Raw genomic sequence first — 24108 nt, forward strand, 5'->3', positions numbered from 1 at the left:
TGTGTTATAGGCCTATTTAGAATTATGTGAATATCAGTGGTTGTTTATTTACAGACTACAGTGATGGTTTAGATGTTTACATTAAATATGTAGTCCCCATCCTTTTAGCTTTATAGCTAGTTGTCCGGTATGGGTGTTACACCGCAAATGGCAACCTATAGCGTTGTGTGTACCGTACCTGCCAACTGTGCGTAAATGTGCCAGGACACAGGAGGGGTGTTTGGCCGCTTTCGGGACACTATTAGGCTACCTTTTATTTATTTTTTTGGGGGTGGGGGGGGGAGAAGGCGGTTCCCAATTGATACACCGAAGGTAAATCGGGATAGTGTATCGCAAAGGGGCTAGTAGTGTGTTATGAATGATTATGTTTTAGGTTACTAAAAGGCAGACAATGCTTTATTTTATTTCTTGATTGCATTACAATCTTATCAATTGATCTCGGAGTTATATTTTATTTATATGTTTAGAAACATCACATTGTGTTGTCTATAAGCATCCTTGCGATGTCGCAGGATTCGATGGGTCACCGATGTCTGTGTTACGCCAGGAAGTGTAAAATATTGAAGCAAAACAGTCAAAATGGTAATACTTTCAGCGAAGAAGCACGATGCTGCAAACCGGAACTTATTTCAATGAACAGCTTCACTCTTCAACTGAAGTTGTATTTTGATGTGATAATAGTGATATGAACCTTAATGTCACATCACAGACCTGTGTAAAACATTATTTGTCGTAACACGTACGCTCCCAATCATTGGTAGTTTTCAGGAAAGTGGAAAAGATGGAAAGAAATCAAAGAATATGTAATATATTAAATAATTTGCTATTCTCTCAAATATGAGCAATTAGGGTGATTATGTAATAATTGTGAGGTCTAATCAACATCTTCCTAAGATGAAGGGTATAATAATATGTAGCATAATGGTTCTAGGGATGGGAATTATCGATTCAATCATTAATTGATAAGTTGTGATAACCTTATCAATCTATCTATAAGCGCCTTTTTTTAAATCTGGGAATCTTAATTTCCCTCAAGCTGAAATGCAGAAAGATTAATCAAATATGTATTTGACCATTTGCTATACAGGGACGGGAGAATGGCATCTTTGTATGAGGAATACATGCAGACAAAAACCATGCTGTCTTGTCTGTCACAAATCATATCGCAGAACTCAGACGTTTCGGTGGTCGTTGCCAAGGTGGGGGGGGGACCTTTTTTACCGGCGTTCCTCGGGCCGCGTGCAAGCGCAGACATTTTTAACCCCACTCTTTGCGTCTGGTGGTCCTGGTCCCTCCCTGGCACAAAATAGTTTTGAGATGGCTCGCAGCCAAATGCATATCATTTTTTGGGGGTTCTTGTCTTCTTGACATGAAAAGGTTAAGAACCACTGAAAAAATACCTTTTCATCTATGGCACCCCTGGATTACATTGATAGTAAGTATTTGTAGCACCTTACATTTATGTCACATTACGGTACATAAATATTATTATTGTTATTATATGTAAATCTTTCCCCCAGTATCCCTATTCTGGGGGGAACATTCACCCAAAATAGCAATTTTCTTTTTTGGAAAAATAACCTACCAAGGAAAGTGCAACTCAAGTCTGTTTCACTCGTGACTCAGTAAAGAGGGTCTAAAGTGGTTAAAGTTATATTGATAAATTCCAACTATTCTGCGGCACCCCTGGACGTCTTTGAGAAACCCCGCTGTTGTACTGTTGTATCTCCTGCGGGGGCATGATAGCCAGATCAGTACAAAACAGACCATAGTCTTAATCTGATTGGGCTGCTGTTCACTGGCGCTGGTCTGTTGACTCCTAATATATTAATAACCTCACAGCCATTACCAACTCCTTCACATGAGCGATAAGTACGACCGAAGCCAACCTTTGTTTCATAACGGCTAATTGGAAACAATACAATGATGACAATCAAACTGTAGTTATAAAGCACAACTGAGATTGACCTGTACAGGGTAAAAACATTATCCCCTGACCAAGCAGGCAGGCTCAATTGGCTGAGGCTCAATTGCAATCTAAGAACCCATCGTCAAAAAAATAAACCCTCTTTTCCTAGTTGACGTGAGTCTGTCTTGAGAGACTAGCTCAATGGTCATGGTGTCAGCACTTCCGGAGTAGAAGAGGAAAGTCGCATAGGGTACCTTTTTTAGTCCTTGATGGGCTTTACAATCTTGCAAAATAATTTATTGTGCTCTCAAGTCAAGTACCCCCCCCCCCCCCTCCCTCCTGGTCATGCAGCCACGTGCTTTATTTGAAAATGTTAATATTGGACTCGGAGGGAGATTATGATGTAGTGTTTGTTTTACATTTCATTGATATTCTGTTAAAGGTGCTGTGTAAGTGATGTTTTTTGTTTGTTCAAAGGTTAAAGCTCTCTTTCTTCTGATAATGGCTTTCCCCATATCTCCAGTTCCTTGTTAAACGGTCAGAAAATGTATGGATAGAATGGATTCACATATAAAAATAGAAAAGAAACTCCTACAGATGCATGTTATTTTTGTCCCATGACTCCCATCTGTATGGTAAATAAGTTATGCAATGTAACTTATATCAGTGGTTCTCAAAGTGGGATCCAGGGACCCTCGGGTTCCTTGAAGGGGTTCCAAATGGGTCTGTTCCATCTGTAATACATACAAATGTAAATGCAGGTGGAACAAAATGCCCCCTTAAGGATCCACTTTGGTTCCATGTGTACACTATCGGAGACAGGCGTCCTTGAAATGAAAATGTTGAGAACCACTGACCTATACAATTGGGGTGGCTGTATTTGGTCTCCCTGCTGTTCTGGGGTATTTCACATCTGAGTTTCCGATATTTCTAAAACCTCACAATTTCCCATTGTGTTACTTGTTGTGAATCAATGTACCAAACAGTGCTATTGGGGTACACCTTTCACACAAATCCAACATTAGGACATTAGGACAACATACAAAATGTTTCAGTTGTAAGATTTTATTTAGCCATTTAGACTGGCTGCCGTGTCCACCTTACTTTATCTCTGAACCTGGGAATGCGTGCGTGTGAGGTTTCTCAGATATTTGTCTTTCATAAATCTCCCTTAGGTTTTAGAAGGCATTTTCAAAACGGGCCTCAGGTTAAACTAATAAATCCATGAGATTGCACAAGTTGACTCAATACTGATTTACTTACTATGTGCACAAATGACATCACCATGGCCCACAGACGGGTAGAGAAAGACACCAGAACGGGAACAAAAGTTAAACACAGGAGTCACAAGACTTCTGCAGGCTTCTGGTGTGATGGAGCCATGACTTGGAACACGCTCACACTGATACACAGAGGTAGACAGTAATTGAGTAAATGTACTGTACTTAAGTACGTTACTGTCCACCTGCTGATATACTTAACCACATGATCCCTGTTCTGGGGTGACGAACATTCCGTGAAAATAGCAGACCTACATCAAGCTCTCTGAGTGTAGTGAATGAGCTTGTCTATTAACAATACAATTAAAACTACGTGTTTTTCTGTTCAATCCATCACTAGATAAGACGGCTCTTGTTACTCTGACACTGCCACAATAGCAGCTATCTCCCCAATTGCTGCTAAAGATTTTTTTTTGTACCTGCCTGTAACAGGTTTTTATCATAGCTGTCATTCTTTTTTTTTAATACTGTTTTTATTAGGCATTTTTTGTATGATAATTTCAGAATATTATCGACAATGATAATAAGTAATTCAGTTAAATAAAATGAAAAAAATAACAGGCAATGTAAATGTTCCACATACAATACATAATAAAAAAGACAAGTGTGATAAACATGAAAAAACAGTTGACACATGACACACATGACAAGTGTGAACAGACATAGACAAACAAAACAGACAACAGGACAGACACTCTTGATCTCAAACTTCCAACATGTTGTAAATTAAGTGAATTACAGACATTCTTTTTTTAAATAAGAAAAAATTAAATAAAGAAAAAACACTCTGTTCCTTTTTTTCCTTTTCTTTCTTTCCAATTTTCTATTGTGCTATCTATTGTGTAGGAGGGGTTAGCGTGCACCTATTGAAATATTCAATGAAGGGTTGCCATGTCTGGTAGAATCTATCTTCACTCCCTCTCAATTCAAACTTAATCTTTTCCAATTGTAAGTAGTGTATAACATCTCTGTGTGAGTCGAAACCTGTGCTTGTTTCCAATTCAACAGTATCGGTCTGCGAGCCAGTAGAGTCACATATTTTACCATGTTATATTGGAAAGTAAACCGTTTGACCCCGGGCATAGCTGTCATTCTTAACCCATTTATGGGCGGGAACGCCTTTTAGTGTTAGCATTATGTTATGCTTTAGCTATTGAAAAATAGCAGATCTACAAGCTCATAGCGCGCCACCGAGTGGCGCACTACGAGCTTGTAGGTCTGACGACTGACATAGAAACAAAGCTTTTTCAGAAAACTGTCAAATAAACCCTTAATTTCTTTTGATGCTTGAACCCAGCAGGTCGTGTGGCCCTGCACCCCCACCACGATGACTGCCACCTGAGATGGAGGAGAACTTCCCACAACACCACCCGGCTCCCCCTCTTCTTCCCGCTCCTTCATCCGTCCTCCCCTGATGCCTCCACCCTACAGTCCTTCAGTCCTGATTCCTCTGCGGAGGCCTCGTGGATCTTCATAAGGCAGCTGTTTTTGAGGTGGCATAAGGCTGCTGTGAGCTTAAAGGAGGTCGCACAAGGCCACTGGTGAGCTAAAAAGGAGGTGCACCAGCAGCAGGAGGTGCATAAGGACACTGAGCTGAAAGGAGGCCCGCTGCAGAATGGGAGCTGACGGGGATACGTCGTCGGAAGGCAGCGGCGTGCGTCTCAAGCAGGAGATCTCGCTGCTGCACGGCGTCTGTCTCATCGTGGGGAACATGATCGGATCGGGGATCTTCGTCTCGCCCAAGGTAACGTAAACAATACAGCGCCATCTGACTGAAGAGTAGTACACTGATGAGACGTTTGTTGTTTATCCCGCTGGGGGGGATAAACAGAGCAGAGTAGCGGCCAAACTGCACCAATGCAACTAGTCGCAACTCCTTGCAACAAAACAATTTAGAGGTCAACCGCTCCTTGCAAGTCATTGGGGATAAACCACTTCCTCCATGAGGAGGAACCACAAGCTACAGACTGCAGTAAAACCTGAAAGCAGGGTTTAAAATCAGCCTTGTATGGAAAGCAGGGTTTAAAATCAGCCTTGTATGGTGCCGAATCGGCACTGCCGATGCTGAGATGTGTGCTGTTCGGGGTTTAAAATCAGCCTTGTATGGTGCCGATGCTGTGTGCTGTTCTGCGCCAACATCGCCACAACGCGGAGAACTATTCTGCAATTCTGGTCAGACGAAGGAGGAGCCAGGCCCGGGCACCCACAGCGCCTGGAGCCTCTTAGTGTCGCTAACGTCTCATCAGCCATCTTCCCTATTGACTGTCTCTCAGTCAATAATGGACAGTATTACACAACGGCATACAATAGACTAATCAAATTTCCACCCCCTCCCCACACACACACGCACACATGGAAAACCACACACCTACAGTAAGACAAATTTCTGTCTGCTTGCCTCCATCGATCGTACTCCAGCATGCAACAGTGAAATTAGTTGGACTGTTTTCATAGTCCCGCTCCTCTTATGGACCGCCCCAATGACCTGACACAGTTCAAAGCATTTACTGCACGTTGACCCAATGTCTAATCGAATGTACCCAAATGGAAAGATGCTACGTACAAGACGAATGGATAACTGCTGGGAATATTGTATCATCAGTCTACAGTAGAGGTCTGCAGTTTTCGCATGTTATAGAAAGCTCTCTCTCCCTCCCTCCTTGTCCCTCCAGGGAGTGCTGTTTCACTCGGGCTCATTTGGCTTGTCTCTGGTGGTGTGGGCCATCGGAGGGGTTTTTTCCGTGTTGGGTGCGCTTTGCTATGCCGAGCTGGGGACCACCATCCGCAAGTCTGGAGCCTCCTATGCCTACATCCTGGAGACCTTTGGAGGATTCTTGGCTTTCATTCGGTAGGTGGACATTTTCTTGTATTTGTAAAAGGAAATTGGTTTCAGCCTGATCCAACCCCCCCCGTGACTTTCATTATAATACTGATGCTAACCACATTGATATTCCCAGGGTTTCATAAAATAGGTTAACATTCCATCAAAGTAGGCGGATCTACAAGCTAAAAAAGTGCCACCTAACCTTGTGACTCGTTGTGAGCTTGTAGGTCAGCTCTTTTCGCTGTTTGACATGACGCTGTGTACATGGGGTTGAAGTTGTTAAAAATATATGGAAATGTGTACCGGTATAATATATACAACGTGAAATAGGTAAATTGGAGTTACTACTTTGCCCTACTGGCACCATGTACAAGAAATCTGATTCAGAGAGAGATTAGAGAGATTAGCTTCACACACGCGTGTACAGACTCTTTTAGATGGCAAGCCTCCTACAAAAACAAGCAAGCCTCCTACAAAAACAAGCTGTATAAAGCCAAGTTTTCTGCTTTAGGGGATAGAGAGGGGAAGCAATTGACATACGAATTTGTTTTCCGTGCTTGATTCTACACAGGTGCTAACACAGATAGAGCTCTGCATCACAGCCATAAATCATTGTAAACAAACCAGAGCTTTAGCGTGCTTCTCCAGGTAAGCTACAGGGCCTGTTGCAAGTACATGAGAGCGGAGAGAATTTCAGAGGACTCTATACTTTATTAAAGGGACATTTCACCACTGGAAGAAAATCCAGTCACTCAATGTTAACACCTAATTGCCATCACTCAATGTTGACACCTAATTGCCCGGGCTTATGTAATCCATTAAATAAATGTGCCCAGCGATTTATAGCAGCGGAGGCCTTTTACCGACGGACCAGATGTTGGGTGCAGGTCTTTTTTCCGACAGCATATTGATCCGAAACCTCAATCCTAACCTAACCCTAACCGCAAGCACGGGAGCAGCGCATGTCGGACCATCGCTTTTTCGCATCGCAGCGAATGTCCCCCCGCTGCGGAGCGGACCGTTGCCCCGTCGGCTAGAATGCTGTCGGAAAAAGGGCCGCCTCCCCCAGATGTTATCCCGGATATGGGTGTAGTAGCCAAAACACTCAATCGACGGGAGGTCTGATTTAAATCTATTGCCACTAGTGACTGGACAGTGGTAGGCAGTCTGTGGAGCGACACGATCAGTTTTGATATCATTAATCTCCGTCCTGTTAATCAATCTCCGTCCTGGACATCAGTGTACTAATTAACAGGACGGAGACCTCCGTCTGGGGCCCTGTTAACCCATTTTGGTGTTTTAAACATTATGTTATAATTTAGCTTTTGAAAAATAGCTGATCTACAAGCTCTTGTAGACAAAGGCAAAACTGGAGGATTTAGAAGATTTCTTTTTTAATTTTGAGGTCTGGCCTAAATGTCAAGCCTAAATGGGTTAATGGTATTTTAGTCAGATAACTCACGAATAGATTTAACCAATATTTATTATACAATGAGAATACAAGTGTGCATATAATATTTGTTCTTGGCGTTCGGCTCTGCTAAATCTTTCACCCTGCTCGGCACAATTAAACACCATCATTAAACATTAAGAGCAGGGAGATATATATATACAATAACAACCTCCCATGGGGAACAGAAATAACAGAGCCCACTGCTGGTGGTGGGAGCAAACATTGCATAACAACAACCAGGAACCATAAGCAGAAGGAAGGCAGGAAGAAGCAAGCAGTCTAGGTGAGCTTAAATTCCCCGCCCAATTGGTCAGCTGACTGCCACATCAGCGAATGACATGTGGGTCTTGCACACTGAATAGACCCACATAGTAATGCAGCATATTAACCCCTTGATTTATAGCAGATAACAGTAGCACAATTTTAAATTTGGGTCGTGACCCCCAAGCTGAAGGTGACCGTGCAACTTAAATAAAGATTTGGTAAGACTGCAGTGCATATTGTCAGGTCTACATTGCATTATTATAAGCTAACTAATGCATTATAAATACACTTATAAGGCATAAATGTTCATAATTATGCATAACGACTTACAACGAAGCTTATGAAGTGTTACATGTGCCGGTGCTTTATAAGCGAAGTGTAACCGCATATTTAAGTACAATTACTTGGTCGGTTATGAAGTGTCCTTGTTATAACTAACTGTTATAAGTTATGCATAATTTTAATATAAACATTTATACATGTGATTATTATAGACACAACCTTGACGATGCCCTTTGTATTGTCAATGCAGCGCAAACTAGCACAATTAGTTTCCGCATACTCAAAATGTGCTTTCATCACAACAATGGGCTGCTTTACCACACTGAAGGTGGCTATATCTGGATCTCCATGCAGCATATTAAATATTAAATCAGCTCTTTGAACTCGGAAGGAGAGTGGACATTTCTTGCAAGGAGAGTGGAAATTTCTTGCAGAGAGAAACTTTCCTTTTTGGCACAGAGCCAGACATGTAGGTACTGATAATATATGGCTGGCACATCTCTTTGAAAGCGTCATTGCTTCTAAGTCTGGGACTCCAAGGTTGTCGAAACTGGGGTTGTGGCATTCCAGGATAATCGGTGGAGATTTGGCCTTGTGTGCATCTATTTATAACCTACTGATGAGCAGGAAGCGATGGCCACTGTGTGTGGTGTTTTTTTTCTTTTCTTTTTAAAAGAAAAAAACACACCTGTGTGAAGTGAGGGACGCTCTTATCATGTGTCATCATTCATCCTCTCATTCTGGCCAATCACAATTTGCTATTTATTTTTTTGCGTTTGGACATTGCACATATAGGAGTAAGACTCATTATTGCACCTAATGATTAGCCCTGGAAATTGGGTTAAATAAAATCTTTAAATTTTGGGAAATTCATTGGTAAAGATGTGTGAGAATCCTGTAATGCACATCTCTCTTATCTCATTCTGTTTCTTTTGGGCGGCCAACATCGGGTGGGAATGGTCAGAAGTCCAGCGTGAGCCATCAGGAGCGGGACTAAGAAAACAGTCCAACACATTGCTTTATTGTATATTATAATATAGCAGATGTTTTCTTCCCTCAGGTTGTGGACATCGTTGATGATCGTGGAGCCAGCCTGCCAGGCGGTCATCGCCCTGACCTTCTCCCAGTACCTGATCCAACCCTTCTACCCTACCTGCCACGCCCCCTACGATGCCGTCCGCCTCATCGCTGCCATCATCATCTGTAAGCCTTCGTCTCGTAATCTCACGGCTGAAATGGTTTATGGTTCACATTGATATTCCGTCATCAAGCTATACTTTGAAGGGCATTTCCTTATTGAAAACAATAGGCTCAATGCACGGAAGCCATTTTGGAAAGAAATTGGGCCTCTTCCGTACTTCCTTCACAAGTCTTATAAATTATACTAATTTAGACTCTATTATACTTAGCACAGTGGTTCTCAAACTTTTTAATTTAAAAACTCTTGAGCGTGTACAAATGGAACCAAATGGACTTTGGTTCCTTTTGCACACTACTAGAGTTTCCCACCTGTAAGGGGACATTTGGAACCATGAGGGTACCTGGACCACACTTTGAGAAACACTGGTGTAGCAGTGTGTCCAGTGAGCCAACATGCACAGCACCCCGACTCTGTTTGACCAGAGCCTTCATTAGTATCATGATGAAGGCCGACACATTTTTAAGTTTGAGGGCGCAACTAACGTAGTGTAGAGTATCTTTACAAAACATCGCTAAAAGAGAATGCCAGCACTCCTTGGGCTAAAAACGACCATAGCCACCTTTCACATTTGTGGTCACCTGGAAAAGTGGCTATGGCCGTTATTTTGTCCAATGAGTATTTTCGTGCAAATAAAAGGCTTTCAATGGATTCAGAATCAGAATTTTAAATCGTAATTTTTTCCTGCATATAGTTATTAATGGAACACCAACTTTCAGAAGCTGTCATAGATTCACGAGGGAAACTGAATTTCAGTCTTTGTGAGTGTGACCTTTACAACACATTGTTGAAGACATTTCTTGGCAAGGCATTTATGCACAGATTAAGAGCAAAGCTGTGACACCATACAGAAGTTTGGTACATGCTGCCTAAATCAATCTTCAGTTACTAGGGCGTGTTGAGAGACAGACGTGTCTCAGGTGGTTACCAATACATGCCCTTAGGGCTGCAATTAGTTGTAACTATTATTTTCCTAGTCTATTGCATGTACTTACATCAACATGAAACAAATTTAAATCGTTTTGACTGGTGCAACCACTCCTATAGACAGCTATGTGTGTGGCTGTGTCCCTGTGTCCGAGCATGAAAATAGCGTTTGTTTACCACCAAGTGTCACTGTTGCACATTCTAACACACAGGCCAGGGAGGAGGGCTTGTACAGTACAGTACAGTACAGTACAGTACAGTACAGTACAGTACAGCACCACTCACTTCAGACTGGTCTGATTTATTTATTTTAGTCTGATTATCCACTTTTGCCCTCCTTACTTTGTTTTATAGCAGTTCTACAAACTTGAAAAAAAGGAAACAATATATCAAGTATTTATAATTAATAAATTCAATCAATTAAAACAATGCCAGTACATAATCTCATCCAGAGTTGTACAATCCTTTTCTCTTTCTTCTGGTGTCCATACAAATCCAGTGCATACCCTTTGGTTATTGTCAATGACTGACTCAAGATTTCTTCCTATTTTTGGAAACGGATGAAAAAAGAAAAACCTGCTCATCGTATCGCAGCTGGTTTGCGGCTTGGCAAACCCCGGCACAAGGCTTTGACCAGCTGTTTTGCAGGTTGCAATAATTGGCACAAGCCTCTCTTCGCCTGTACAGTACGGCCCATTGTGCATGAGAGAAAAGCTGAGCCATCATGCTGTAGCTTGCATAATACAAGAGGCAACCGCCATCCTGCTGCAGCTTGCATAATACAAGGGGCAGCACAAGGATGTCATTGTCACCACGCTTGGTTCATCATGACTCCCGCGTGTCTCTTGACGAGCTGGATGGCACGTACTGTCCTGGTGTCCGCCTCTTCTTGACCACTCATCCGGTTGGCCTCCTGTAATTTGGTACATTTTGTGCCCGAGATCATCAAGGCACTGCCAATGCATCTGTGTCTTTTGTATCTCATGTTGATTGATGGAGTTCAGTTTGGGTGCTCATATTGGTCATGAACGTAAACCCAATGTATTTGTTCCTCTACTGATAGCTGTGAAAAAGATTCCTGCAACCCATTAAGATCTGAGGCAGATTCTACAAAGGGTGGTAAGAAAAAAATATTTGACCCCTGCTCACATGCTACTTAAAGCAGAATTAAAAATGGTACATTTTGCCTGCATATAGTTATTAATGGAACACCAACTTTCAGAAGCTGTCATAGATTCACGAGGGAAACTGAATTTCAGTCTTTGTGAGTGTGACCTTTACAACACATTGTTGAAGACATTTCTTGGCAAGGCATTTATGCACAGATTAAGAGCAAAGCTGTGACACCATACAGAAGTTTGGTACGTGCTGCCTAAATCAATCTTCAGTTACTAGGGCGTGTTGAGAGACAGACTTGTCTCAGGTGGTTACCAATACATGCCCATGTAGGGCTGCAATTAGTTGTAACTATTATTTTCCTAGTCTATTGCATGTACTTACATCAACATGAAACAAATTTAAATCGTTTTGAGTGGTGCAACCACTCCTATAGACAGCTATGTGTGTGGCTGTGTCCCTGTGTCTGTCCCTGTGTCCGAGCATGAAAATAGCGTTTGTTTACCACCAAGTGTCACTGTTGCACATTCTAACACACAGGCCAGGGAGGAGGGCTTGTACAGTACAGTACAGTACAGTACAGTACAGTACAGTACAGTACAGTACAGTACCACTCACTTCAGACTGGTCTGATTTATTTATTTTAGTCTGATTATCCACTTATGCCCTCCTTACTTTTTTTATAGCAGTTCTACAAACTTGGAAAAAAAAGGAAACAATATGTCAAGTATTTATAATTAATAAATTCAATCAATTAAAACAATGCCATACAAACTTGTATTTGGCTGCGTGGACCCCCATCTGAAAATGTATTTCGTTGCCAGGGACCCCCAGAAACGAATGTTAAAATATAGCAGATGTACAAGCTTTCAGCGATGTCTGCTATTTTTGATAGCTAAAATCTACAATGACACGGATGCTTCATACTTATGAAGCAGTATGAAAGTTGAATGAAAGAGCCACATGCGTACAGTACTTCTCAAGGACCTCTGGAGGTCACTTGAAAACCACTGCAGTGGAGGTTGGGAATCTTCAATCGATCGTTTAATAATCGCACCCGGAAGATGGTGTCTGATTGGCTGCTACCTAGAACCAGAGCGGGATGAGACTGATTGGGCGTGAGCTAGGGCTTTAAGCAACTATTCGACTAGTAAAACCACTAGTTGACCTCGTTGGTACTAGTTGATAAGAAGGTACCCCGACTTTCATCAGCTGTCGCAATGTTACCTAAGGGGGTTGGCTTGGAACAAATTGATAGCTTTTATGGACACACAAGCTAGTGGTAAGCAATAAGCATTTTATTTTGCAGATTTGCCACACATTTTGCTAACTTTCACTAACTATTCAGGGACGACTATACTAATCTATAGGTCTACTTGGTTAATGGTATTCCAATGGCAGACGGCAGCGGAGTATGTACATTCTATGTCATAGGGTTAAGCAACCAAACACTAGACAGACAGAAGTCCCGAGCTGAACTTGCAGAACTTGCTCTACTGACACTTGATTAAGAGAAGGACAGAGTCTGCACTGATTCTCAGTGAACAGTCTATAGAGAAACGGTCCGCACTCGCAGTGTAAAATGTTTTTAATTTACCACAGCTGTCATGACAAACGGATGCGTTTCGGCTCCTCAGGCCTTGCGGACTGGTTCTATAGACTTTTCTTAAGCAACACCAGTTTGCTAGAAGCGGACATGGTCCACACAGGACTGTGTGAAGTTGGACCTGCTGTCAAACACCTGCTATGTCAATGTTGACACTGGGAATGGAGAGGCCAAAGTTCACATTCACAAGGTGTGTCAGGAGAGAAAGAGGGAGATCCAGTTGTACCTTTTGGATTTTGTGACGACTACAAATTGTTGTTGTAATATGTTGTTAGCCCAATTCTCCGCCATTAGTGTAGATCTACGCCAATAGAGCACCGAAGTCCTGACGTAACTCGCTCATCCCCTCGATTCCCCTGGTTCGCGGAAGTAATTTCTCTATGGAGAATAACATGGGGTGATCTTAATATCGTCTACTATAAGCGTTGTGGTCCAAAAATAAACAAGCTGTCTCGGCGTTATTGTCAGGGAGGTGTCTCTGTATCGTTTGCAACAGTCAGTCACTAATATATGATACAGTCTGCTTCTAGCGAAAATCTAACTAATTCAGCAGCAGTAACATTAGCGTTTTCTCTCAGTCAGTTGATTCTTCATATCCATATGAGTGAAGTGGCCGGGGTGACATGTTTATTTTTCAAACACAGTTCTTATATGAAGCAATCAAAAAATCCTCCTATGGCGATTTCAATGCAACTAAACAAATACATGAACCTGGGGACTGACGCCCTCTACTGAAAGTGACGTCAGACTTCGGTGCTCTATTGGTCTTTTATAGTATGATGATTGATCGAGTCGTGTGATACATTTGCACTGGGTTCCTAGCTGATGTCAACAGCAATGGAGATGGCATTTCTTGTCAAAACAAACATTATTCAACTGTCTATAGCCAACGCTGTAATGGTCGCGGTCAGGCGTTCTCATCGCTGACCGGGAGACCGGATGTAGATCCGACAACACACACACACACACACAGTATAATTCAGGATGAAATGGTTAATCAGACAAACCAATATAGTCTATTCTAAAAAATATATATTTGAATGCTTTCCCATCTTATTCGTTGATCTATAAGGGAAAAATAAATAAATCGTCACAAAAAACCTGCTTCTTGGATAATCCATTAATCTACAATGATCAAGATGAAATTATCATCATTGGTTCTACTTCTGAATACGAACGTTTGATATGTTTTTGGCTAATTGACAATAGTATATGATGGGAAATAATTTACTTTTTGTTTTGGCAGCACAGCAGTGGTAGACATCCCAGAGAGGGTAGACGGATTACAAACTATGCCCTCATAATTAGCTCTGTGCCTATGGGGTTGGGAACGGCAACATGCTAACTCTCCAGTCCCCAGCACACTATATTTATAGACCCTCTTAATTGTGTTTGGTGTCTGGACTGTATACGCTGGGAGATATTTAAACCCATCCTCTTGCCTTTATGTCCACGGTGCTTTGCAAGTAGCACGACCTTAACTCGAGATCCTGGGCCAAAAACGAGGTGCTTTTGCCAACGTGATCCCGTAAAGCCATGCACGTGAATTCAAGCTTAGCGTGTCTACCTGCGTACAACTTTTTTTTGTTGTAATGCTGAGCTTTGTACTACTGTACAAGCAATGAGATTGTATAGTCATGGAATATTATCAGAATAATGTCAAATCTGGGAATACTTTACTTACAAGAATTTTCTTCACAATTTTTTTTTTTTTTTTTTCTTTTTTATCCCATGATTTTGTAACTCATTTTTCACCCCTGTGTCAATCATCTAATGTGATCCTGGGCTCTACACACCCTCCGCCAACCTGGGGAGAGCAACGGACTTAACTCATGCTTCCTTCGTGCTTGAGTGTCCAAGTTGCTCCTTTACACCTGACAGGGGGGAGTTTCCCTGGTTAGACGTTGCGTGTGGAAGGAACACGTTATTCCAACCAGTTCCTTTCCCCTCCATCAGGCGCCCCGGCTGGCCAGGGGGAGGTACCAATGTGTTTAAAGGTGTCTACTAACATATCCTACATTGGTTTCTATTCAACCACCCTAGGGTATTTTTTGACGGCTGCTGAAAGTTGGGGTACTACTACATCAACAACCATAAGGCAAAATGTTCTAAATTGTATTATGCTTCAAGTAGCATGTGACATGTCAAAACTATGTTTTCATGATTCTGAATCCATTCCAAGCATTCGTTTTGCACGAAAAACACTCCTTGGGATACAAATGGCCATAGCCGTCATCACACATGTGATGAGGTCAGCACAACCAATGAGGGATATGTTAGTACCGGTAGACACCTTTACAAACACATTGGTGAAGAAAATTCTTGGTAAGAAAAGATTTTATTAATATAATAATATCCTCCGACTAGTAGTAAGGACTTTCATTCGATAATTTCGATTAGATTTTGTGTGCCAACATCACAGATGAGATGAGGATGGAGAGGAGGATAGAGCGAAACAAAGGAGAAAGATGCAACTGTAAAACTATAATGGCAATAATAATAAGAATTGTAGCAACAGCATTAGTCAGAACTATGGCGGCAATGACAATAATAGCAGGTGCAAAAGCGGTATAATAGTAATGTAAGATATTGTCGGGTGGAAACCTTGTATGTGCAAAACGGCTACTTTTCAGGATGAACATTCAAAAATGGCAAAAGTCAAAAGTATTAACATGACTAAAAATACAAAGGTAATGACCGTTTTGGACATACATTTAGGCCTGTGACAATTATTACATATTCGCCTAAATGTAATTTGAGATAATCGCAATTATTTTTGCATAATCGTCTCGTTTCCATGTTGATGTGTTGTAAGCTTGTAGATCACCTACCTATTTCTGCTATTTTGTAGATTTGTTTTTGGAAAGACAAAATTACATTTGTCAGTGATTTATTTCTATAATTAAGTTATTTGTGATATCTGCTTGTAATTGTGGCATCCCCTGCATCCAGTACAAGGTTTCCTCCCCGACATTGCCCATATGCATGTCCATTGTGGGGCAGCCGACACCTTGCTGGTATTATATGTTTTACTGAGGGACTTATTAAATTCAGACAGAGTAACGACCCATCAGGTAACCACAGAGAACGCGGCCAAGCTTTTATAGCCGACAGAAGCAGAGCTCTCAATGTTCCCCCATTTGTCTTCTCAATGTTGTAGAAAGACTGTTAATTACGCCCCTTTGTCTGCCCTATTCCATGTTAATCAACTGGAGTCTCTCTCACTCGCACTTTCACTCACTCAAAGAGGCTACTTTCACTGTGCATCCAGACTAGATGCTTCTAAAATCAGGAGTGCGGTGGTGAAGATTTGCAGAATTATTTAGCAGTAGTGCAAGCCTGGTTGAATTGTTCTCAAAAGCTGTGCAAAGAACAGACGTGCATGGACATAAAATACATGGTTTGTGAAATTTATAGACGAATGGATTTAGTTTCATAAGGATAATGTAACATTGCAGTGGCAGTCCATGAGAGCACCAATAAGAGCTCCCACAACTTGATGAAAAAGGTCAGTCAATGTTTGGACATGACCCCTCCCCGGCAAAACAACAGACAAAGTCAAAATAGGACACGTGACGTTTGTCAGCATGTGTGTGTGTAGGTCACACATACAAACTGTTAGCATTGTTGGCGGTCTACAGCGCTGCAGTCACGTCTGATAACTGGTTCAGCCTGTTTCACTGGAACAACGCAGCGTGTAAGGCTCACCTGCTGTATGTGTTCTGTTAACGGGGAAGCTAATCTAATCTCATGGATTAAAGTTCTCCGTCACCGCTCCATGAAAGATCTATCTACAAACTCAGTGCACTTATTCTTCCAACTGTAAACTGTCAAAATGTATTTAGACCTGTAAACATGGGTTATGACAATGTTGATTCTTGGAGCACTGTGGCGCTGAAAGAACAATGTTACTCTATACTGTACGGAAATAATATTATAAAGTATGTTCAACTCAAACAGATCCAATGTACCATTAGTAATGTTAACGTGTGTGTGTGTGTGTGTGTGTGTCTCAGGTCTGTTGACGGTGGTGAACTGCATGAAGGTGAAGTGGGGAGCCATGCTGCAGGTGGTCTCCACCGTGGCCAAGGTATTTGCTCTCATCGTCATCATCGTGGCTGGCATGGTGAGGCTAGGACAAGGTGAGTCTGTTTGTCCGTCTGTAACAACCATTGACGTAGATCGTTAATCACAATTAGTTCTCGGAACAATTAATCGTCAACTTAATATTTCGTGATCGTGACGGTCAGTTCACTATGGTACACACACACACCCACACACTAACACGCATGTCTCTAAACAACGGCCTGTGGGGAATTGAAACTTTGTTATAAAACACTCTTGTGTGTTTCATAGGCCACACCCAGAACTTTGAGGACTCGTTCAAAGGGTCCAAGCTGAACCCGGGCGACATGGCTCTGGCTCTGTACTCGGCGCTGTATTCCTACTCTGGCTGGGACACGCTCAATTTCATCACGGAGGAGCTCAAGAACCCAGAGAGGTAAAAACGGCACTATTCCGTTTCTATTTCCGAAAATTGTCAGTTGTCAACAAATTATATTAATTTTGTATTCATCCTTAGGACCCCAAATCACACCTTGGAAAGCACAAGTGTCTATTTCAAACAAAGTGTTTTTTGACTGCGGGGGTCATAGTATTGGGATGTATTAGGATGTTGATATTCAGTCATCAGCCAACACTCCTCACTGACGGGTAGTACCCCCCCCCCCCCCCCTTGGCCGGTAGTCTGAGTCTGGCAGTGTGCCGTGGGTTCGACTCCCGACGGCCTTTACTGCATGTCACCCCCCCCATCTCTCTCCCCCATTTCCTGTCAGCATACTGTCTGTCCCTCTATATAAAATAAAGGTGAAAGCCGCAAAACAATGAGGTTTCCACCCGACAGACTAAATTAATTTAAATAACATCTTGTCGAATTTGTGGCCATCAGGTGGAAACCTTGCATGACCATAACCAACCTGGCCTCTCTAATTTAATTCTACAAGTTCACAATGGTGCAATGTGTTCATTATTATGAGCTTGCTGATTTATTATGTATGCTTCGCGCCACATTTCAAGCTTGTGGATCTTTTAATGCTTTTATGTGACGCTGTAGTTGTGAAGTATGAGCAATCAGAACTGCAGACTCACTCACAATCTTCCGCCATAGTCTGAAAACCCACCTCTTCAGACTCCATCTTAGCCCTTAGCATTTGCCCTAGCCTCGACGATCTCACAGGCGTATGCATATGCTCAACTTATGTAACTTGGATAGCATTTTATGTAGTCATAGCACTCTATAGTGCAGGGTTTGCCAATTCATTTTCCTCAAGGGCCATATTTTGACTAGGGTACCAGGCTGGGGGCCAAGTCTGTGTGTGCGGATTTCTTTTAATTTATTACTTAAGCTTAGAATAGATGTAGAACAGTGGTTCTCAACCAGTGTTCCTTGAGGGGGTTCCAGGTGGTCCCCAGCTAATGATACCAAATGGACCCTGGTAACCAAATGGATCCTTTATAGATCTTTAACTCTTGAGAGTGTAAAATTAATTCATTTTCAGGGCATTTGAAAAGATATGGCAGTGCTCTAGCAGTGATTCTCATCATTTTAATTTGAAGGATGCCCAGTTTGACATGCATACGTAGGCTACTGACCCCCATTTAATGCCATTTATTATAACTTATTTTTATATTGAAAAATCAATGTCGACTTAACTCTGAGAGTACAAATGGAACAAATGTGCCAAAAGCCCTTGAATATTATTAAGTATTACTTTCATTATGTTTTTTTCTTCCTTTTTTTTCCAGGGGGCAGGGGCCGCCAATTGGGGAACCCTGCTATAGTGTATATGTATGCGTATTACCATGTTTTTAGTTCTTGCTTACTGTAAATCGCTCTGGATTAAGAGCGTCTGCCAAATGCCTAAATTGTATGAACAAGTAGGGCGTTAATCCCGCCCAACGGCGACGATATCAAAACTGGAGAGGTCCTTGGAATTGAAAAAGGTTAAGAATGGATCACTGTAAAGGTGGTTTTGTTTTTCCCTCTGTCTTCCCGTGCAGGAACCTGCCTCTGTCCATCGCCATCTCCATGCCCATCGTCACCATCATCTACATCTTCACCAACGTGGCCTACTACGTGGTCATGGATGCCGACACGGTGCTGGCCAGCGAGGCGGTGGCCGTGGTGAGCATCCCGTCATGAATGTGTAAATGCCTGTCTGTCATCCCAGAGGTGAGCCCAATTAAACCTCTGCCATCCCAGACGTGAGCAGAATTAAACCTCCGTTACCGGAGGAATGAGCAGAATTAAGCCTGCAGCATAGCACAGACCAGTGGTTCTTCACCTGAGCTCAGGTCAGGATTTTGTCGGCCGTCCCCATATGACAATGAAGTGTCAATGTAAGAACTTTTAAGACCTTTTTAATACTTGGAAAAAAGTAAGGAAAGACAAAAGACCATTACTGCATCAAAGGTAATCAACAAACTATACTATAGTATTAAAACTGGTCAAACATTGGCCAAAATGTCAAATGATAAGAAAGACTAATTGAAAAATAGTCAACCTTCTAGATCTGCTATTTTCACAATATTCATCTGTGGAATTGAGTCAAACTAAATCGTATAAAATAGTACATCCATCCATCCAACTTTCTGAGATACTGAATTCTTGAGATGCCCTGTCTCCCATCACCATCTTCATATAATAATCTGCATTTTTATTTCACTGGTACTATATATTGAAATAATCTTTAATTCTCTTAAAAGGAATTATTTCTGTGGACTGGCATTTGACATTTACGCCCTCCAAAAATGTGACGAGACCCAAGGCCAAATGTCCTTGTCCTTTAAAATAATGAGATTCCTGACGGCAGCCTACCATTTCTCTATTCTTCACCAATGTAACCTAAAGCGGTCTTATAAAATACCTCGGGCAGTAAGTCTTGCATTCTCACGGCGTCTGAGAAGTGACCTTCAAAGCGGTCGAGACATGTGGATGGAAGGCTTAACTCTGGTTAATGAGTCGAGTGACGGACAGCTTCCGCTGTGCCGCGCGGGGAGGAGGGGGACAGCGGTCCACCACTGTTGCCTTTTGTCAGTGTAAATTAGGGTCCCAGAGATGCTGTCGGCAAAGACCTCCTTTAAGCATATTCTAACCTTTTGTGTTTATTTTTGGAAATGTACACCCTACTTGATCATACTACAGCTTCACACAAAAACATAAAAACTAGCAGATCCGCAAGCTCAAAATGTGGTGCGAAGCGACACATTTTGTTCTTGTAATTTTGCATAACTTTTTATTTGAATCCTGAAAAGTAACTGCTTCGGACATATGAGAACAACAGAGATGATATCAAACTGGTGAGGTCTTTCTTCCAGTGTTCTGGCTGTCAGACGGACTCCGGTTTGTCGCGCCACCGTTGTCTGGCCTCTCTGGGCTGAAAGGTCGCCTCTCTGCTGTCAAGGCGGAGGAAGTCTCCCCCAGTGGGTCTGGGGTCTGACAGCAGGAGCACAGGATGAGGATAAGGAGGTTAGCGTTCCTCCCGTAGGAACAAGTAGGCAGATGAAGGCTATTAAGGAGCCCTGCTGCGAGCCGGGGATTAAGCTCAATTTGTGCTCAAGTTAACGTCCTGGTGGTTTCATGCAGCATAAATAGCCGATCTACAAGCGAACCCTAGCATCTCTGTTCTGGGGCAAAAATGGGTCTACAAGCTCACGGCAGATCTACGTACAAGGGATCTTCAAGAGGCGAACAATTGCAACATTTCAGGATTCAGATTTTACGGGGGGCAGTTTCGACTTGCAACCGTCCGTAGGTGCCCTTTGTGAGCGGTTTTGAAGGAGTCAAGGGATTTGCATGTCTTAATGACTGTTGCTAGGGCGTTCCACATTTTGGTGGCATAGGACCGAAAATAATTTAGTCCCTTGTTTGTGCCGAATCTGGGTTGCACATGGTTTGTTGCACTCCCTCTAGTGTTGTGGGTGTGGACTAAGGAAGTATTTAGACGGGTACATGGGTATCTTGGTGGTGTATGGAGCGTCACAGTCCCGCTTCCTCGAGAGACCAGGAAAATGCATAGTCGAAGAAACCTTGTACGAGGGCTCCTGTTAAGGTCTTCACTGTGTTTTTGTTGACCAGTGAGGAGATCCTGTAAAGGAATCTTGTTCTTTGGCTGCCTTTTTTGATTACGTTGGTGGCCATTTTATCACCGGAAAGATTAGCCTCGAGGATGGTACCTAGGTAGCTCACCTATGTCTGGATTCTTCCTGCATTCCTTCCTCTGTATGCGTTCCTGGTGGTTTGTTTCCACCGCCACCCCAGCACCACCAGTGGGTTCTGCTATTTCTGTTCCCCATGGGGGGGGGGGTTGTTATTGTATATCTATCTCCCTACTCTTACTCTGATCTATAATTGTGCCGAGCAGGGAGAAAAATGTAGCAGAGCCGAACGCCAAGATAAAATGTTATATGCACTTGTATTCTCATTCTATAATAAATATTTGTTCATTCTATAATAAATATTTGTTCAATCTATTTGTGAGTTATCTGACTGAACTGTAAGAAAGGTAATTTTGAATGTGTTTGCAGACCTTTGCTGATGATGTGCTGGGCTGGGCTCGCTGGTTCATCCCTCTGTCAGTGGCCATCTCCTGTTACGGAGGACTTAACTCTTCCATTATTGCTGCATCCAGGTCAGAAACTTTGCCATGACATTTATGCACAAAATGTCTATATTCAATAACCTTTATTTTGTCCCAAATTACCAAACTATGTTTGTAGATTTATTACAGTATATTCGGAGTATACATTTAGCAAATGTCAATGATGGCAATAAAAGAGTATTTGAAGTAGCAATAGAATACATGTTCAGAAGCATCCATAAAACCCTAATGGTCTCTGATAATTCATAAAAGCAGAATAGAATTGTGCTTCATTCCGTGGACATGGACATCAACATGTTTCTCTTCTCCTAGGTTGTTCTTCGTGGGTTCTAGGGAGGGCCACCTGCCCAACATGTTGTCCATGATCCACGTCAAGTGTTTCACGCCCATCCCGGCCCTGCTCTTCAACGTCAGTACCTCATATCTCCATAGTTCAACCTTGTTTTTTACCATCTTCCTTAAATGAACATTCCTTGTCATACAAGAGTGTTGTACAAAAGTAGTGAAAATAGCAGATATACAAGCTCATAAACTTGTGAGCTTGTAGATTGGCTATTTTCGCTATTTTAAACTGTTTTTTAATATGATTAAAAAAAGGAATGGTTTTGGCTGTACCTCCACGTCAACAAAATACCAGTCTATTCCCTCTAAATATGATGGAATGTGCGTTCATGTAAACACACTCACTGGTAACCCCACAGGCTAATCGGGTCTCTGGCAAGGAGTCTACTGTTTACTGGTCCTGTTGTGTTGGGTATTAACCTGGTTACGTGTGTGTGGGTGATTTTAATCTCGTCCTGTTTTCCATGTTCTTATCTTCCTGATGACGTTGTTTTCTCCAACAATCTAAAAGTAGATCTACAAGCTTGGCTATTTTTGGCGAAGCGATTTGGGGTGGACAGGGGAAAAAAACAATAGTCTAGAGAGATATGTGGTTAACCCATTCAGACTTGAGGTCGATTCCAAGAACTGCTTCTAAATCCTAATCTAATCTGTAAATTAAAATGAATGTTGCTATTTATATTGCAACAACGAATGTGACACTGATGCCGTCCCGGATAGATCGGGTCTAAATGCGTTGAATGGGGTAAAAACACCTGTGGGGACAAACCTTGCATGCAGCTCTTTTGTTGTCTCGCGTAGCCAGACAACTATGACCGATTTATGTAATTGTTCTGTGAGATGACCGATTATGTCATTTTAACAAAATGCATTCATCTCTTCGGGGGCTGCTAATTGGACTATTTATGGTTCAGTTCTGGCTTTGTTGCATGTCTTTGATGTGAACATCTGATGTTAATACACTCTGGAAATGGTGTCACCAAACACTCTGTCCCCCCCCCCCCCACAGAGAGGGGGGGGGGGGGGAGAGGGAGAGAGAGAGAGATCAGAGTGCTCAAAGAGCATGTGATAGGATCCTATGGATAATCTGAGTTAATATTAATTATAAAGAGGTGAAATAGTTGCACCCTACCTGAGGTAATGACAGTTGACTTAAAGGCTAGCATTAGCTTCATATGGTCTCATCTACTAGCCTGGTTTCTCATCTCAAAACTTTCATCACATCCGTCAGTTAGATTTTGAATGGCTGTCAAAGTGTCAATGCTTCTATCGTTCATAAAGATCGTGCTCGACTATACAATTTAAGTTACTTGAGGCTTTTTATGCCTTTTATTATTCATAGGAAAGTAGGCTGACAGGAAATGGGGAGTGACACGCAGCAAAGGCCAGCATGATCGGGACTCGAACCCAGGCTCACAATGTAACCTCAAGCTACATTGTAGCCTAGGTGCCCGGGTCAGAAAGATATTGTTCTTGGTGTGACTGGCCCTTACATAAAGCAACAAATGTCTCAACTTGCTTGTGGATGTGAATGTTACAGTGGAATAATGAGCCTTTACTGCTTGCATTTTGTAATGCAAGCAGTAAAGGCTCATTATTTATTTATTATTATTTTTGTGCACAATGAATGTGTACATAGTAAATGTGTGTATTTCACAGGGTACCATGTCTCTGATCTACCTGTGTGTTCGAGACGTCTTCAAGCTCATCAACTACTTCAGCTTCAACTATTGGCTGTTCATTGGTCTGTCCATCTGCAGTCAGATATACCTGCGCTTCAAAGACCCCGACAGGCACCGACCTGTCAAGGTATGCTAGCACTGTTGGCACTCCATCCATAGTAGCACACTGCTAGTGCTAGCACTCCATGCAGTAAGTAAGTGCTAGCACTCAATTTATACAGAACAGCATTTGATGTGTTTTTTTTTAAACGACTGACTCGGACTCATGTCACATCATAGGTTTTGCAGGTGTAAATAAGTAGGTGACATTTGTCATCATATTCAAAAGAGAAATAAACAATATATCCAGATAGAGTATCTAATAGTAAGTACTGTATGTGCTTGTTTAGCCATGAGGTGGTGCAACAGCGGCCCCTGTTGGTAGTCACCCGTGCGGCATGATGGGAGGCTGGGAGGCTGAAAACTCAGCCTCCCATCATGCACCTGTGCAGTGTGAACTGTCAGGCGTGTTCATGTCTTCAACAGGTAGCTGCTGGGTATAAACTGTTCAGTAAACATTGTGTGT

General features: G+C 42.2%; 1 protein-coding gene across 2 annotated transcripts in view; it reads left to right on the forward strand.

Annotated features, from left to right (window-relative positions):
- LOC308332294 (Y+L amino acid transporter 2) overlaps nt 1–24108 on the forward strand; it is a 31353-nt gene that overhangs the window by 485 nt on the left and 6760 nt on the right. Inside the window, exons 2-10 of one of the 2 annotated variants that reach the window (XM_080788105.1) lie at nt 4487–4933; nt 5862–6037; nt 9073–9215; nt 16876–17001; nt 17216–17360; nt 18920–19043; nt 21446–21549; nt 21832–21928; nt 23521–23670. In XM_080788105.1, the coding sequence (XP_080644231.1) occupies nt 4805–4933; nt 5862–6037; nt 9073–9215; nt 16876–17001; nt 17216–17360; nt 18920–19043; nt 21446–21549; nt 21832–21928; nt 23521–23670 (1194 nt within the window). In that variant the 5' untranslated portion in view covers nt 4487–4804. The remainder of the gene's footprint in view (nt 1–4486; nt 4934–5861; nt 6038–9072; nt 9216–16875; nt 17002–17215; nt 17361–18919; nt 19044–21445; nt 21550–21831; nt 21929–23520; nt 23671–24108) is intronic. The other variant, XM_080788106.1, reaches the window with a different exon arrangement.

The sequence above is a fragment of the Protomyctophum bolini genome, assembly GCF_963924005.1.
Source record: "Protomyctophum bolini genome assembly, chromosome: 17".
Lineage (NCBI taxonomy): Eukaryota > Metazoa > Chordata > Actinopteri > Myctophiformes > Myctophidae > Protomyctophum > Protomyctophum bolini.